This window comes from Brassica napus, chromosome C4, assembly GCF_020379485.1.
Source record: "Brassica napus cultivar Da-Ae chromosome C4, Da-Ae, whole genome shotgun sequence".
Classification (NCBI taxonomy): domain Eukaryota; kingdom Viridiplantae; phylum Streptophyta; class Magnoliopsida; order Brassicales; family Brassicaceae; genus Brassica; species Brassica napus.
Window position 1 is genome coordinate 57,079,506 of NC_063447.1, and position 15,032 is coordinate 57,094,537.

Below are 15,032 nucleotides of genomic sequence, written 5' to 3' on the forward strand. Positions count from 1 at the left end.
TTGAAATCATAAAGACTTTGGATTTTAAGGATTTTAATTCTAACTGGTCGCATTCTTTTACACTAGAGAGTTATAAGAAACGATATACTTTGACCCAAATCCTAAAACCATAAAGACAGAAAGAAGCAAACTCGGTTATCAAATTTTTGTCATTTTTAAATTTAGTGTCTATCAAACAAGAAGTTCATAACTAAAACCCTTTACACAGTCATGCCGAAGAACAAATGAAAAGTAGGAAAAATAGAAGCAGAAGAAGATAAACGATAGATCATCTTCAAAGAAGACGGTCAAGAATACGCTCTAGTTCTCCGTATGTGCGAAGCCGCATAGACGGAGCCACAGGGATGTGTCACATCGGTGGTAAGATGCTCAAGAAGGTTTTGATTAGCGGCTATGGTGACATTATTCTCGTCGGGCTCAGGATGGATATGGATGACGTGAGCTTTCTTGAGAGTTGTGATGAGCTTCCTCAAGAAGGTTTTGCTGATATAGAAGAAGGTGGTATTAATAATATACTCTCAACGAAGCTCGTTTTCTTAAAAGTTGTGATGAGCTTCCTTGTGATGTTGGATTGACAGTTTTTTATTTGAATTAATTTAACATTCTTTTTACAAAATTATTGGTGGCTTGAGGACGAAGATTAAGATGGTACTGCTTATGATTACTTTAAATTCGGTGATGATGAGATAGACAGGCTCTAGTGAAGCTTTGCATGTGTCACTCTTCTACATTGCTGAAATACTTTTACTCTCAGTCTAGATGTTTTTGCGAAGAGTATTTTAGTTGTCGATTTCAATCAATTACAAGACTTGTTTGCCTTTATTCCGAAATATTTGAACCAAATATATATAATCTGAATGGAACTTAGAAAGATGAATTCACTACAAACCCGAGTTTTTTTACTGTTCAGCGTTTTCCTTGTAGGTATTTCTTCTTTCAAATAATTATCAACTTTTATTCCGAAATATTATTAACCGAATTCGAATCAAATATATAATCTAAACAGAACTGAGAAAAATGAATCGACTAAAAACCTCGATTTTTTAACTGGCCAGCTAGTTTTCTTTGTAGTTATTTCTTCTTCCAAAATATTATCAACCGAACTCGAATATACAGAAAATCCGAATGAAACTTAAGAGGATGAATGAACCCACCGAAAATTCATCCCGCACGCCCAGTCCTATCTCTAATCGAATTGGTCTGTTCCCTGAGATATTTGTCAGTTTATAAAATATATTCATTCTTTATTTGAATAGTTTCTAATTGTGTATTAATACAATTAGTGGAGATTTGAATAACACAATTAGAAATAAGGCAATTCAAGATTCTCATTTAAAAACTTGCTAAAAATACTCTTATTAGGTTCAATGAAAATTCTCCACATTCCTTTCTAAATTTAGAGAAAATCATCTTTCTTCTTCTTCGCCAATATAAAATACTCCTTTCACTAAAAGAAAAACAGAACCGATCTCTCTTATTATTATTTACCGTGTAGCAAAACAACAAATGGGTCGGAAAAAGATCAAGATGGAGATGGTTCAGGACATGAACACAAGGCAAGTCACCTTTTCAAAACGTAGAACCGGTTTGTTCAAGAAGGCTAGCGAGTTAGCCACCCTCTGCAACGCCGAGTTGGGTATTGTTGTCTTTTCTCCAGGAGGCAAGCCTTACTCCTACGGGAAACCGAATCTTGACGCTGTCACAGAGCGGTTCATGAGGGAATGCGATGATGATTCCGACAGTGGTGGTGATGAAGAAGAAGAAGAAGAAGAAGAAGAAGAAGAAGAAAGAGGCAAAAGTAGACCTAAAATGAAGAAAGTGAACGAACGTCTTGATTGTCTCAAGAGAGAGATTGAAGCTGAGAAGAAACGAGGCGAGGAGAGGCAGGCAAAGCTTGAATCCGCTGGGGATGAGAGGTTCGAGAAGCCTATTGAGAAGCTTACCATCGATGAACTCAAAGAGTACATGGATAAGTTGGAAGCAGTCCATGGTAGGATCCAAGGTCAAGCCAATAAGATGCAGGCTTCGTCTTGTCTTGTGTTTCTCTCCGGGGACAAGGCTTCTGTAGAATGAAGATTTAGATAACAAGATCCGAGTTTACATTTTTTGATATTCTATTTTTTGTTTATTGGCTTACAGAAGTTACTAGTACATTGAAAGATCTTGGTTGTTCTCATCTATAGAGTGTGACTATCAATTTGATATGTAATCAGGAGTCAAGAAAGTACCTGAGAAACTGGTTAATTTCTATTAATCTCAAAGTGCAGTCAACAGGAGTGTCAAGGAAAGAAAAGATCTCAACCAAAAACAAACTTCTAAATGTTATTAGAAGGCTTAGAACAAATGTTTTTCTAATGTGGGTCTATTCAGAAAAGTCTGATTCGGTCTCTGATTCATCAAATTCACCTGATTCCTGCATAAACAATAGTAAGAATGAAAAGCTCAGACTAATGATGTTCTACAAACGGACCAGTGGGACACTGAGAAGTATTAATTACTAAGTAAAAAAGAATAAGAAGAAAAGAAGGTACCACTCGCTTAGTATATTCAGTCATTGCTCGGTGAAACTCTTCTCTTTTCTCAGTGGCTATATCATAATACTTTACCTTCTCCTGTAAAACAGTAAAGGAGAAAACAAGCAATGAGTAAGAAACTTCCATCACTCTAAAAGATTTGAAATAGTAACCAAAACCATGTGAGGAGCAAAAAGATGATATAGAAATCATTTCCTTGCTTAGCTAAAGCATAAGCATGAGTAAGAAACTTCATAATAGCAAATAGAAGACATGAAAATCATTTCCTTGCTCAGGTAAGCATACGCTATCACCACGATTTTTCAGATTCTATGCATTCGGTTGTGACTTGAACAAACGTTACTGAGGAAACTATTGGAAGAGGATACTGAGATTCATCAAACTCTAAGAGACAAGAAAGTAAAGTGGGAGAGAAGATGAGTTACCTCGTAAGTCATTGTTTTCCATTTCTCTCCACATGTCTTCCCAATCTTAAGACAGAATCAAGAAGAAAACTAAGTCAAGCAACAGAATACAAAGTGAATGGTAATACTTTTGAAAACATTGAAATTACCTCACGCATGGACTTGACCTCAGGATTCTCCTCTTGATATAGCTTCCTGAAATCCTCCCTTTGGAACCAAAAAGACAAAAAGGCAAAATCAGGCAAGAGGCAAAACGCATGCAACAGGTGTATGTATCTTCCTATGTCTCCTAAAGTAACCACACCATATAACTAACGAGAAATGGCAAAACGTAGACGAGCTACCCCTTGAGAGAAAACAATAGCAACTAATCATATCATATCAGAATCAGACACGTACAAGAAAAAGAAGAAAGCAGTGGGAGGTTTCTTGGGCATCTTCTCATGGACTTTAGTAGCTTTCTTCTTCTTCTGCTTGTGGCTAGTCTTCGGCTTCCTCAAAGGCTTGAGTCTGAGTCTTGTAGAGCTCCTTACATCCTCGCTTGACTTCCCAACCAACTCCAAGTTCCTGCAAATAAAATTTACAGAATGCAATTAACAAGTAACATCATCTTCTCACATAGTCTTTGAATAGCATAAAGTTCACACCTTTCCATTACAATTAGATCCAATTCCCCAAACCCAATTCACTTATTAAATCAGTAATCAATCACTAGAGAGACAGCAAAGCAGAACTCTAAACATAGAAAACAGAGCAGAACCTAAGAAAATAAAAAAAAACAAACTTGTTCTCATGAAAGAAAACATACCGAGCAGAGCCACCGCCGTACGACGGCGACGAAGGCCGCGACTTGAGTCCTCTCTTCGTCATTGTCTCCTCTGCCGTCAAAAAGATTTTCTCGGAAAAAAAAATACGTTTCCTCCCGGGGCTTTTTGGTAATTAACCGATTATGAGAGACGGATACGCCACGTGGCGTTATATCATCTACGAAAAAGAATCACAAAACGAAAACCTCAAGAAAAGAATAATTATTCACCGTTAAAAAACTTCGTGAGGGAGAGAGAGATTATTACACATAATAGGTCGATGATATGACAACATCTCTGCTGCTTCTCAGACATTCCTCCTCAGCTGCTCTCTTCTTCTCTTCCTCTTCGGTCTTCTTCGCCAAGAACACAAACTCCTCTCGTTCCTTCACTTCCATCAAGGTCAGATTTTTAATTAGATTATGTTTTGGTTGATGAGTTTAACAGTGTTGTTGTGTCTCAGATGGAACAAAACACGGCGAAGAAGAAGGTCTTCGTTGCCGGAGCCACAGGACAAACCGGGAAGAGGATCGTGGAACAGCTCTTATCCCGCGGCTTCGCCGTCAAAGCCGGCGTTCGCGATGTAGACAAAGCGAAAACATCTTTCAGACAAGACCCATCTCTTCACTTCGTAATGTCCTTTTTTCCCCTTTTAATTAAAAAAAAAAACCCAACCTTTTTTTTTTCTTACAACATTCTCTTATCTTGTTGTATTAAGGTTAAAGCAGACGTGACAGAAGGCTCAGAGAAGCTAGCAGAAGCCATCGGCGACGACACTCAAGCCGTGATCTGCGCCACTGGCTTCCGCCCCGGGTTCGATCTCTTCGCTCCTTGGAAGATCGATAACTTCGGAACGGTGAGCTTGGTGGACGCGTGTAAGAAGCGAGGAGTGGGCCGGTTTGTTCTCGTGAGCTCGATCTTGGTGAACGGAGCTGCGACGGGACAGATTCTTAACCCGGCTTACATCTTCCTCAACGTCTTTGGGCTTACTTTGATCGCTAAGCTTCAAGCTGAGAAGTATATTAAAAGATCTGGCGTTAACTATACTATTGTGAGGCCCGGTGGGCTTAAGAACGATCCTCCTTCGGGAAATGTAGTCATGGAGCCTGAGGATACGTTGTCTGGAGGGAGCATATCGAGAGACCAGGTGGCTGAAGTTGCGGTGGAAGCTTTGCTTGATGAGGAGGAGTCTTCTTACAAGGTTGTGGAGATTGTTGCTAGTGCTGATGCTCCTAAACGTTCTTACAAGGATCTCTTTGCTTCGGTTAAAGGACATTAACTAACGAGAATCACAATGTAATGATGAGTCTCATGCTCTATTACAGAACCTTTATTTCTCTTACTGTCTTGAGTAACAACAACAACAAACAGAGATACATAAGCTTCAAAACATAAACCGAGTTTTATTCAGTTCTTAAGAACCGGTTAATGGCGCTTGTTCCCGGTTGCTTGCTCCCATGAGTTCATGACGTGGTTGACTATTTCCTCAACCCCAAGCCCATGATGCTTCACCTGAATTCACTGTTTTCACTTCCCATATCTTGGTAAAATATGAAGAAGTATGTTGTTTAGTAAAATATTTAAATGATTATAGTGATAGTATAAAACACAAAATACTCACCAATTCCACGTTTAGGATTATTGACCGTTGTTGTAGGCGTCATACAACAATTTGTGAAATCATTTAACACTCTATTAGAAACAGATCTACGCGGTAAAGAGAGGTTGTTGGGATGAGACAATTCATCAGTTGCAGGATTTATTTTGCTTTGTAGATGATTGGCCATAAGGTTTGCATCTGGATGATTTTCAAAAATATCTTTTTTTCTCTTCATAAGGATTGGCTAGGAGCAAGAAAAGATGTTTGTATTAGAAAACAGAATCACGATTAGCTAATAGGAGATGATAGGAACTTCATGAAATTTTTTAAATCAGATTGAAATTGTGTGTATGAATATGATATAAAGATGTCTTTCTCACCGTTTTAGCAGCTCATGCACAAATTTTAATTTAGGTTACGTTCATTGGTGATAAATTAATGTTGATTTTTTACTTGTGAAATATGTGATTATGTTTAAAGTAACTAAATATTTGACATATTTTCTTAATTCTTTATTAGTTTGAGTTAGGTATATACATTAACTTTTGGGGGAACGTTTACACGTTTTTGGCCAAGATTCCGTCAAATTCGCATGACAAAATAGCAGGTATGTTGTTGAAGATCTACCTTTATAAGAGAGTGTGTCATTAGATATGTTTATGAAGAAACTATTCGTTTTGAATGTGTTGGTAATATGCTAAGTTAATATGTTTGAGTGTTAGAAAAATTTGTTTATATGAGTATAGTACATGGCAAATAATGCTACTGCTGATGAACATTATCGAGTATAAGTGCTAAAAACCAGCTTTATTAATAATAAATAGAGAAAACACCACTAAAACAACATAGAAGCTCCAAATAGTCTTGCAATATTAAAAAAAAAACCTGCAATAAAACACGAAATTTAAAGGAATAAAGTAAAGTTTTCTGCAACAAAACTACTCATCAGTCTTTGTCTTCTCCAACTTGATCATCTTAGTGCACTTCATCTTAGACGTAGAGGTCATATCCAGCAGGTCAGCATCTTCTTCTTTGCGCTTTAAGAGTGGGGTTGAAAAACCTTCAAATGAACTTTCTTTGTTTTGATCCACCAAAAAAACCTAAGATCAGCGCACAAGTTAGAGGAATTCGTGTAAGGAGTTTCGTAAAGTAATTAGTAACAATCATATATAACTTACATCTCCACCAGAAAGAGTAGACGAATTAGTATCAAAACAGGAAGATGGCTCTGTTTGAGATTCGATTTTTTGAATCTTATCTCCAGACCAGACCTCAGAAACTTTAAAAGTGATGGATCCATTGTTTAAATTGTCGTTGGATATCGAAATACCAAAGCAAAAAGATTTTCCAACTAAACTTTCAATTGGCTGAGGTAGGATTATTGAATCTTCAATCTATCAAGTTGAAACAAATTATTTTTAGAAAAATTAACACTTTACTAAATTTAGTAATAAATTAAAAAAATAACCTCATCATATGAGCTATCCCAAAGTTCTGTTGCAGTGGTACCAATAATAGATTAGGCAACAGCGTCAAGCATCATTACTTGGCATACCTAGCTATCATCTTTGACAAACAAATGAAGTTTGTACCTGAGTCCAAAGTACATGTTTAATGAACAAAGTGAAATATTTAATGATAAAAATTAATCTAAATATAGATAGACCAATATTAGTGGGGGTTATTGGTTGTTATTTTAATGGATTTGAAAATTCGAACTAAATCTAGTGTTATTGGTTCTATGATTTTCAAATCTGTTAGCACGACATACGTCACAATAAAAAATTGGCTTTCCCACACCATTCCCAACAAGTTTAGTAACACTTCGGCTGTATCTGTTACAAACTTACAACCAATGTAGAACCAACCCCAATATGTGTCTACTGACTCAATTGAACAAATGATTTTGTAACTCTCAATCTGAAAAGTGTTACACACACGTATTTGGTAAAATTAGTATATATAAAACAGTAAAACATACAAATAGTCAAATATAGTTACCTCAGCAGCAACCAATATCTTAGAAATTGACCTCACTTCAATCTCATTCCAATCTTCTTTTTTATTTTGGGCGATTTGCTTTGCTTCTTTTCTCTCAATAACAGCAAGAGGAACAAAATATGCCGATCAATTTTCAACAGGTCTTCATAATCAATTTTACACATCCACAATCAGCTCCAAAAAAACAAAATATGGCTAAACCAAGCACTTTTCGATTACTTAATGGTGTCAAATCTGCTCTAAACAATTGGCTAATTGTGGAAGCACCGTAGTCTACTGGTTAAGGTTTAAAGACTTCTACACCCAGGTCTGGGATTCGAATCCCAGACTATATAATTTATTGCAGATTACAGGAAATCAAGGTTTCAAGTCTCGGATATAGCGATTTATTAAATAGTTATGCAGACTACGGAAGAAAGGCTTACAAGGGATCTTCAACATGGTGCAAGTAAATCTGGTCTGGCGTGGATCTTCATAGGACGGCTCAGGTGATGCAGTTAGGCGTAGGTCTTCATAAAACAGGTAGTGTTGTCGGTTGTCGAATCGTCTTTGTAATCTTTTTCATATCATAATTGTAAGATAATAATAAATCAGCGTTAAAAAAAAAGCAAGAGGAAGATCATTGGCCAACATCCTGTTCAGTGATTTCAATCAATACTATTAATAACAGGGTTGAGAGCCACAATTGAAGCATCAAAAGCATTGGTGATATTTCTTTATCTTTAAATTCAATAAAAAAAATAGCATGAACTTACTTTTCTTTAAATTCAATTGCTTCCTCATAGATAGGGTTGATATCCACGATTGAAGCATCAAAGGCATTGGTGACTTGTACTTCACCTAAAAGATGAATGCAATATATCCCTCAGTAAACCCATTCTATAATAAATTTCAATTAAAAGTCATATATAACCAGTAATATACCTCTGAAAAAGCCGATCTTAGCAAACCTTATCAACATTATAACCCTTTCATTGTTACAATTTTCCAAAATTGTTTCAACTTGCTCAGCAAATTTTCCCCACAAGCAACACACAATCTCATCACCACTTAATGTTTTCCATTTGAAAACAAAGCAAAAGTAAATTAATTAACAACTTTTTAAAACATAAAAAAACAGAGGTAGAACGATAGATAAGATATATCATATACATGTAATTTACCTGCAGTCACGCAAACAAAATTGAACCATCATTTTGTCTTTCCCCATAGCTTGAACCGTTTGAACTCCATTAAGATCCACGACTTGTCCAATAATATCTGTATGAACAACAATACATAATGAATTAACGATAACAGAATTCATGATCTGTCAAAAAAAATAATGAGATCTTAATATTCAGGACAAAGTAATCAATAAACATGTGCACCTTTAAGGAAAAAATTCTTCTTTTCATCGATATTCCTTAAATCATCGTAACTTGAAAGTGAAAGATAAATCTTATCAGATAGAAGATCACATTTTGTTAAAAGTATCAATTCGTATTGATGATTTGTTGGGCAATAATGTCCAGAAGCAGCTAGAACTTGAAAAGTGTCGATAGTTTTCCACTCTCCAACTGGTAAACCGCGTTGGAGTCAGAAAATTTGATTCCTTTTGCAAGATGCTGCAATCTTCACACCCTACATAAAATAAAAAATTTAATTAGATAATGAGTACCATACGATGATTACTAAAATATAACAAAAAACAATACTCACAGTTTCATCAGCTAAGACACATTCAAAAGTTTTTCCTCCAAAACTGGTGCTTTGTTTCCAAGAATGAAGTACTTTAACACGAATTAGCCAATTGTTTCGAGCAGGTTTGACACCATTAAGTAATCGAAAAGTGCTTGGTTTCGCCATATTTTTTTTTGGAGCTGATCGTGGATGTGTAAAATTGATTATGAAGACCAGTATTTATAGTTTAATTTTAGTGCAAGGTCACGAATTTACATACCGAATATTCCCTAAACCAATTAAGTAGTCTATAATAAATACCAAATCACGCGATATGGTCACCGAAGTATTAGGAAAAATTGAAACGACTTGGAGAAAGGGTTTTTCCATAAAATATTTTACGGCAAAGTAAATTTTGAGGTTTTAGGTATGTAAATAAGAATATACGTTGAACTTTCTATAGAAGATTAATCGATGTTGATAAACGAATATACTACACAAATATTCCCTAAGCCAATATACTAATTTATAATAAATAGCAAATCACACAATATGGTGACCGAGATATTAGGCATGATTGATACGCCTTGGAGAAGGGGTTTTTGAGAAATGATTTTAATTGTTATAAAATTTCGGTTCCTGTTATTTTAATTACCGAAATATAGATATTGATATCAATTAATAACATAATTATATGAACTTCCAAAGCGAAATATTGTGTTTGATCAGTTTGAAATAAAAAAAATTACTAACCATGGTGATTACCGAGATGAACCGAGATTACTAAAGATTTAATTGTTATAAAATTTCGGTTTCTGTTATTTTAATTACCGGGAAATATAGATATTGATATCAATTATTAACATAATTATATGAACTTCCAAAGCGAAACATTGTGTTTGATCAGTTTGAAATAAAAAAAAATTACTAACCATGGTGATTACCGAGATGAACCGAGATTACTAACCATGGTTCTAATCGTGAACAAAATATTATTATGGCATCTGTTCAAACAAATAGTAACTGTTATAACAATTCTTGCCTAGACGTGAATTAACCGTGAAATTTTTTCTGAGTTTATATTCAAAATCCAACTTATTAACATAGAAATTAGGATAAGTTAAGTTATGGTACGTTTAATAATATATATGAGGTCGCACATGTTACAGCTAAGAAATAAGAGATGAGGTATTTAATTAAAATATGAGGTTCACTTTATTATAGATGAGTTGCACATGTTACGGCTAATATACAAGGCATTTAATTAAGATAGATGCGGTCCATCGTAAAAATCCACCTAGAAGAAGTTGTGATGATTCTAATTGAATAAGATATAGATAAGATAGATGGTGCGACATTATGTCAAGTTGTGTGGGACGTATCTTTATTTATACCACCAACCTTTCCTCTCACTTTTCTTACACCAACAATTCTTCTTCAAAAGTTTTCATAAAGACCATCCATGTCTGAATCCTGCGTGCGTTTGCATTTTCTCTCGCTAATCTTGCTCTGTTGTGTCTCCCATTCAACGAGCTTCTTCACTTTCAAAGTCGATTCTAGTAGTTATGTTGCTTGTGGTCCCCATCAGACTCAAGCTCTCACTGAGTTCATGAACGAGTTTGATAGCAGCCACTGCAACCTCAGTGATCCCTTTAACGGAGTCTGGTGCGATAACTCGACCGGTGCAGTCACAAAGCTACGACTCAGCGACTGTCTCAGTGGAACTCTAAAGCCCAACAGTAGCCTATTCAGGTTACATCATCTTCGTTACCTTTTTCTAAGTGGAAACAACTTCACCTCATCTACCCTTCCATTTGAATTTGGCAATCTCAACAGGTTAGAGATTTTAAATCTTTGCTATAACGGCTTCGTCGGCCAAGTTCCTTCCTCATTTAATAACCTAAGCCTTCTTTCATATTTAGAACTTTCCCAAAATGAGCTCACCGGTAGTTTCCCACTCATACGGAATCTAACAAAGCTCTCGGTTTTAAGCCTTCTTAATAATCATTTCTCCGGAACTCTGAATCCCAACAGTAGTAGCCTGTTTGAGTTGCACCACCTCAGTTACCTTGATCTAGGTTCCAACAACTTCAGCTCATCACTCCCTTCTGAATTTGGAAATCTCAACAGACTAGAATTCTTGGATCTTTCGACCAATGACTTTTTCGGGAAAGTTCCTCCCACAATTAGTAACCTAACCTCGTTAACCGAATTATACCTTCAAAACAACCAGCTCACTGGTAGTTTCCCACTGGTACAAAATCTTACCATGCTTGTTGTTCTAAATCTTGTTGGTAACCACTTCTCTGGAACCATTCCTTCTTCTCTCACCACTATGCCTTTCTTATCACATCTCGATCTGAGAGTAAATGATCTCACCGGATCTATTGAGTTTCCTAACTCCTCTACCCCATCTAGGCTCGAGTACTTGTACCTTGGGAATAACCATTTTGAAGGAAAAATCATAGAGCCTATCTCAAAACTCATCAACCTCACACATTTAGACCTATCTTTCCTTAACACAAGCTATCCAGTTGACTTCAGACTCTTCTCCTCACTAAAATCTTTGCTGCACCTTGATCTTTCCGGTAATAGTATATCTCCAGCCAGTTTAGGTTCAAAGTCAGACATCCCAATAGACTTGGAGATTTTGTTGTTACGAGGTTGCGGCATCAAAGAGTTCCCAAACATCTTAAAGAACCTTGAGAAGTTGGAGAATATAGACATTTCAGGAAATATGATCAAAGGGAAAGTCCCTGAGTGGTTATGGAAGCTTCCTCGTCTAAACATAGTGTTTCTTTCAAATAATTCGTTTAATGGTTTCGAAGGTCCAGTGGATGTTTTGGTAAATTCATCGGTGAAGACTTTATTTATGGAGCAGAACTATTTTGAAGGAGCAATTCCTCTCCTACCACTCTATATAACCGACTTCTCTGCGTTGGACAATAGATTCACAGGGAGCATACCTCTTTCAGTTTGCAATTATAGGTCTCTGATGCTTTTGAGGATACCTTACAACAAACTCACGGGTCCAATCCCTCAATGCTTGAGTAACTTGACGTTTGTGAATCTACGGAAGAACAACTTGGAAGGAAGTATTCCTGACGCCTTTTATAAGAGTTCTTCTCTACGATCACTCGATGTTGGATACAATCGATTAACCGGGAAACTTCCAAGATCTCTTCAGAATTGCTCATCTCTAGATTTTCTAGTTGTTGACCACAACCGAATCAAAGACAAGTTTCCTTTCTGGCTCAAGTCTTTACCAAATTTGAAAGTCCTTGTCCTCAGTTCAAACAGATTCTATGGCTCTATATCTCCTCCTCCTGGTCAAGGTCTTCTCGGGTTTCCAGAGCTGCACATATTTGAGATATCTGATAATAAGTTTACTGGAAGCTTGCCACCAACATACTTTGTCAATTGGAAAGCAACCTATGAAGATGGTAGTCTATATATGGTACACATAAAAGATACTTCCGGGAGACTGTACTATACCTATACAGAAGCTATAGATTTGCAATACAAAGGTCTATCAATGGAGCAAGGGAAGGTCCTTAATTCCTACGCCACCATCGATTTTTCTGGGAATGGAATTGAAGGACAGATTCCTGAATCCATTGGTCTCTTGAAAGCGCTGATTGCACTCAACTTTTCCAACAACGCCTTCACAGGCCATATTCCTTTGTCGTTGGCCAATCTGAGCAATCTCGAATCGCTAGACCTATCAAGCAACCACCTCTCAGGTACTATTCCTAATGGACTTGGAAGCCTCTCGTTTTTATCGTACATAAATGTGTCTCACAACCAACTCAAGGGTGAAATACCACAAGGAACACAGATTATTGGACAACATAAATCTTCATTTGAAGGGAATGCAGGCCTTTGTGGTCTTCCTCTCCAGGAAACTTGCTTTGTGACTAATGCTCCACCCACACAACCACCTAAGCAAGAAGACCAAGACCAAGTACAAGTGTTGAACTGGAAAGCTGTAGTTATTGCCTATGGACCTGGACTGTTACTTGGATTGGTAATAGCACATGTCATCGCTTCATACAAACCTGAGTGGCTGTTCAAGATAATTGGCCCGAATAAGCGCAGAAACCATTAGGATTATGTATGTCTAGTGGTTGAGTACTCGTGTCGTGTATGTAAGCATTTCCTTATTGTTATATCATTATCTGTTGCTTTGTTTTATTTCGCTTTTTTTAATAAATCGTGTGAAGTCTCTTCTATATTGCTCGTGTGTTATGGTTTCTATTTGTTGCTTCTGTTAAAGGACATTAATTAACTAGAATCACAATGTAATGAGAGTCTCATGCTCTATTACAAAACCCTTATTTCTCTTATGTCTTCAGTACAACAACAACAAACAGATACATAAGCTTCAATGCATAAACCGAGTTTTATTCAGTTCCTAAGAACCGGTTAATGGCGCTTGTTCCCGGTTGCTTGCTCCCATGAGTTCATGACGTGGTTGACTATTTCTATAACCCCAAGCCCATGCTTCACCTGAATATAGTTTAGCAGTCAGAGGAAACTCCTTTTGTAAACAACTAAACACTAAGCTCATTCATTGGTTGATGAAACATGTTACCTGAGCAAAGACGAATGGACCTCCATCACGCATGCGTAGTGCATCCCTTTCCATGACAGACAAGTCAGCTCCAACAGCTGCTGCGAGATCTGTCTTGTTTATCACCTTGCAGTTTGAAAAAAAAACACACAAGAGAGTTTAATCACCTTACCATAAACTTGATCATTGGAAGTAATGATAAGTATACCAGAAGATCAGCTTGAGTGATGCCAGGACCGCCTTTACGTGGTATTTTATCACCAGCAGACACATCGATGATATAGATGATATAGTCAGCTAGCTCTCTGCTGAAGTTAGCAGCTAAGTTATCTGCAAAACACACAACACTGAATCAGTTCATTCTCATTTGATTCCTTGAGAAAACAGAAGCCATAACTCGAACCGCGTACCTCCACCAGATTCGCAAAGAAGCAAATCAGTTTTGAACAAGTTTGATAACTCCTCAAGAGGACCTAGGTTGATACTGATGTCTTCACGGATGGCAGCGTGTGGACATCCACCGGTTTCAACGGCTCTGATCCTTTCCTCAGGAAGAGCTCCATGCTTCACCAGAAACTCACCGTCCTCTTTGGTGAATATATCATTGGTCACCTACATTGTTTTACAAGACCAAAGTCACATGTCTACTGTACTGAGACCAAAGGAAACAATCTTATGTCTGGTAATAAAAATAATACTCACAGCAGCAAGACTGTACTTGTCCCTCAAGACTCTACAAAGAGCAAGCATCAATGCTGTTTTCCTGAGTAAAAACAGAAAGGTTAACACTTCTTGTCTGAAAAAACGTTATCTAGAGATTGTTCTTTGTTCTGTTCCCAAATCTAAATAAACCAAACAGTCAATATGATTTGTTTGAAGTAGAGAAAAGACAGTTACCCTGTGCCAACAGGACCGCCAATACCGACGGTGAAAGCTCTCTCGGAGAAGTTACGGTCGTTAAGAGGAGGAGCTCGGCGGCTGAAGTATCCAGGAGAGTAGATGGGTTCGTGTGAGTGCGGTGCGAGTCCATCGTGGCTATGGTACACCCTCCCGTCCGGTCCTACCCAAGACTCCGCACCTCCACCGGCCTGTTTCCTACTTGACAGAGTTAGATAAGATTAGTGAATGATAAGAGAATAAATCGCAGAAAGAATCAAGGAAACACGAACTTGTGGCCTTGCTCGTGGTCGTGATGGTGATGATCATGGTCATGTGAAGCCATTTTTCAAGAGACTTGAGGCTCTGCTTGGTTGCCGCGTTGACTTTCACTTGAGCTACTCCGCGAGAGTGAATCTTGAACGCACGAAAGCAGATTCAAGAAGTAAAGAAGAAACCTTATCTCCCAAAGTGGTAGGAGATTCTCTATGTTCCCTCGGTGCTTAGAATGACTTAAATGGCCCTGCCGGTGTCAATAATACTCATTTGTCATCTGTGAGAAATAGATTCCATTGT

General features: G+C 37.3%; 5 protein-coding genes across 6 annotated transcripts; 3 read left to right on the top strand and 2 right to left on the bottom strand.

Moving 5' to 3' along the window:
• The first annotated feature begins 1,183 nt into the window (after window positions 1–1,183).
• Window positions 1,184–2,204, top strand: LOC106432798 (agamous-like MADS-box protein AGL29). The gene has a single exon (XM_013873645.3). It carries the CDS (start codon window positions 1,507–1,509, stop codon window positions 2,071–2,073), a length of 567 nt encoding a protein of 188 aa, XP_013729099.3. The 5' UTR covers window positions 1,184–1,506; the 3' UTR covers window positions 2,074–2,204.
• A 21-nt stretch (window positions 2,205–2,225) lies between these two features.
• LOC106432797 (high mobility group B protein 14) lies at window positions 2,226–3,959 on the bottom strand. 2 transcript variants are annotated; one of them, XM_013873644.3, is made up of 6 exons: window positions 3,747–3,959; window positions 3,338–3,505; window positions 3,088–3,145; window positions 2,960–3,004; window positions 2,532–2,612; window positions 2,226–2,413 (listed from the first exon to the last, which is right to left on the bottom strand). In XM_013873644.3, the coding sequence occupies exons 1-6, from the start codon at window positions 3,806–3,808 to the stop codon at window positions 2,363–2,365; spliced, it is 465 nt and encodes a 154-aa protein (XP_013729098.1). In that variant the 5' UTR covers window positions 3,809–3,959; the 3' UTR covers window positions 2,226–2,362. The 2 variants fall into 2 exon arrangements, with proteins under 2 accessions (XP_013729098.1, XP_022557120.1); XM_022701399.2 differs by lacking the exon at window positions 3,747–3,959 and adding an exon at window positions 3,586–3,711.
• Window positions 3,934–5,086, top strand: LOC106432796 (uncharacterized protein At2g34460, chloroplastic). The gene is made up of 3 exons (XM_013873643.3): window positions 3,934–4,146; window positions 4,208–4,375; window positions 4,463–5,086. Exons 1-3 carry the CDS (start codon window positions 4,030–4,032, stop codon window positions 5,021–5,023), a joined length of 846 nt encoding a protein of 281 aa, XP_013729097.1. The 5' UTR covers window positions 3,934–4,029; the 3' UTR covers window positions 5,024–5,086.
• A 5,297-nt stretch (window positions 5,087–10,383) lies between these two features.
• LOC106432794 (receptor like protein 24-like) lies at window positions 10,384–13,239 on the top strand. Its single transcript, XM_013873638.3, has one exon. The coding sequence runs from the start codon at window positions 10,470–10,472 to the stop codon at window positions 13,113–13,115; it is 2,646 nt and encodes an 881-aa protein (XP_013729092.2). The 5' UTR covers window positions 10,384–10,469; the 3' UTR covers window positions 13,116–13,239.
• A 33-nt stretch (window positions 13,240–13,272) lies between these two features.
• On the bottom strand, window positions 13,273–15,011 carry LOC111205116 (urease accessory protein G-like). Its single transcript, XM_048755004.1, has 7 exons — window positions 14,750–15,011; window positions 14,478–14,675; window positions 14,283–14,343; window positions 13,991–14,192; window positions 13,789–13,910; window positions 13,602–13,706; window positions 13,273–13,516 (listed from the first exon to the last, which is right to left on the bottom strand). The coding sequence occupies exons 1-7, from the start codon at window positions 14,800–14,802 to the stop codon at window positions 13,433–13,435; spliced, it is 825 nt and encodes a 274-aa protein (XP_048610961.1). The 5' UTR covers window positions 14,803–15,011; the 3' UTR covers window positions 13,273–13,432.
• Window positions 15,012–15,032: the final 21 nt, after the last annotated feature.

Excerpts from the sequence above, each read along its gene's own strand:
- LOC106432797 (XM_013873644.3), bottom strand. The coding sequence starts at position 3,808 with ATGACGAAGAGAGGACTCAAGTCGCGGCCTTCGTCGCCGTCGTACGGC. Across the intron at positions 3,146-3,337 it reads ACTGCTTTCTTCTTTTTCTT|GGAGGATTTCAGGAAGCTAT; the intron begins GTACGTGTCTGA and ends TTGGTTCCAAAG. Across the intron at positions 2,613-2,959 it reads GGAAAACAATGACTTACGAG|GAGAAGGTAAAGTATTATGA; the intron begins GTAACTCATCTT and ends ACTGTTTTACAG.
- LOC111205116 (XM_048755004.1), bottom strand. The coding sequence starts at position 14,802 with ATGGCTTCACATGACCATGATCATCACCATCACGACCACGAGCAAGGC. Across the intron at positions 14,676-14,749 it reads GACCACGAGCAAGGCCACAA|GAAACAGGCCGGTGGAGGTG; the intron begins GTTCGTGTTTCC and ends TCTGTCAAGTAG. Across the intron at positions 13,911-13,990 it reads TCTTTGCGAATCTGGTGGAG|ATAACTTAGCTGCTAACTTC; the intron begins GTACGCGGTTCG and ends TGTGTTTTGCAG.
- LOC106432794 (XM_013873638.3), top strand. The coding sequence starts at position 10,470 with ATGTCTGAATCCTGCGTGCGTTTGCATTTTCTCTCGCTAATCTTGCTC.
- LOC106432798 (XM_013873645.3), top strand. The coding sequence starts at position 1,507 with ATGGGTCGGAAAAAGATCAAGATGGAGATGGTTCAGGACATGAACACA.
- LOC106432796 (XM_013873643.3), top strand. The coding sequence starts at position 4,030 with ATGACAACATCTCTGCTGCTTCTCAGACATTCCTCCTCAGCTGCTCTC. Across the intron at positions 4,147-4,207 it reads GTTCCTTCACTTCCATCAAG|ATGGAACAAAACACGGCGAA; the intron begins GTCAGATTTTTA and ends GTTGTGTCTCAG. Across the intron at positions 4,376-4,462 it reads AAGACCCATCTCTTCACTTC|GTTAAAGCAGACGTGACAGA; the intron begins GTAATGTCCTTT and ends TGTTGTATTAAG.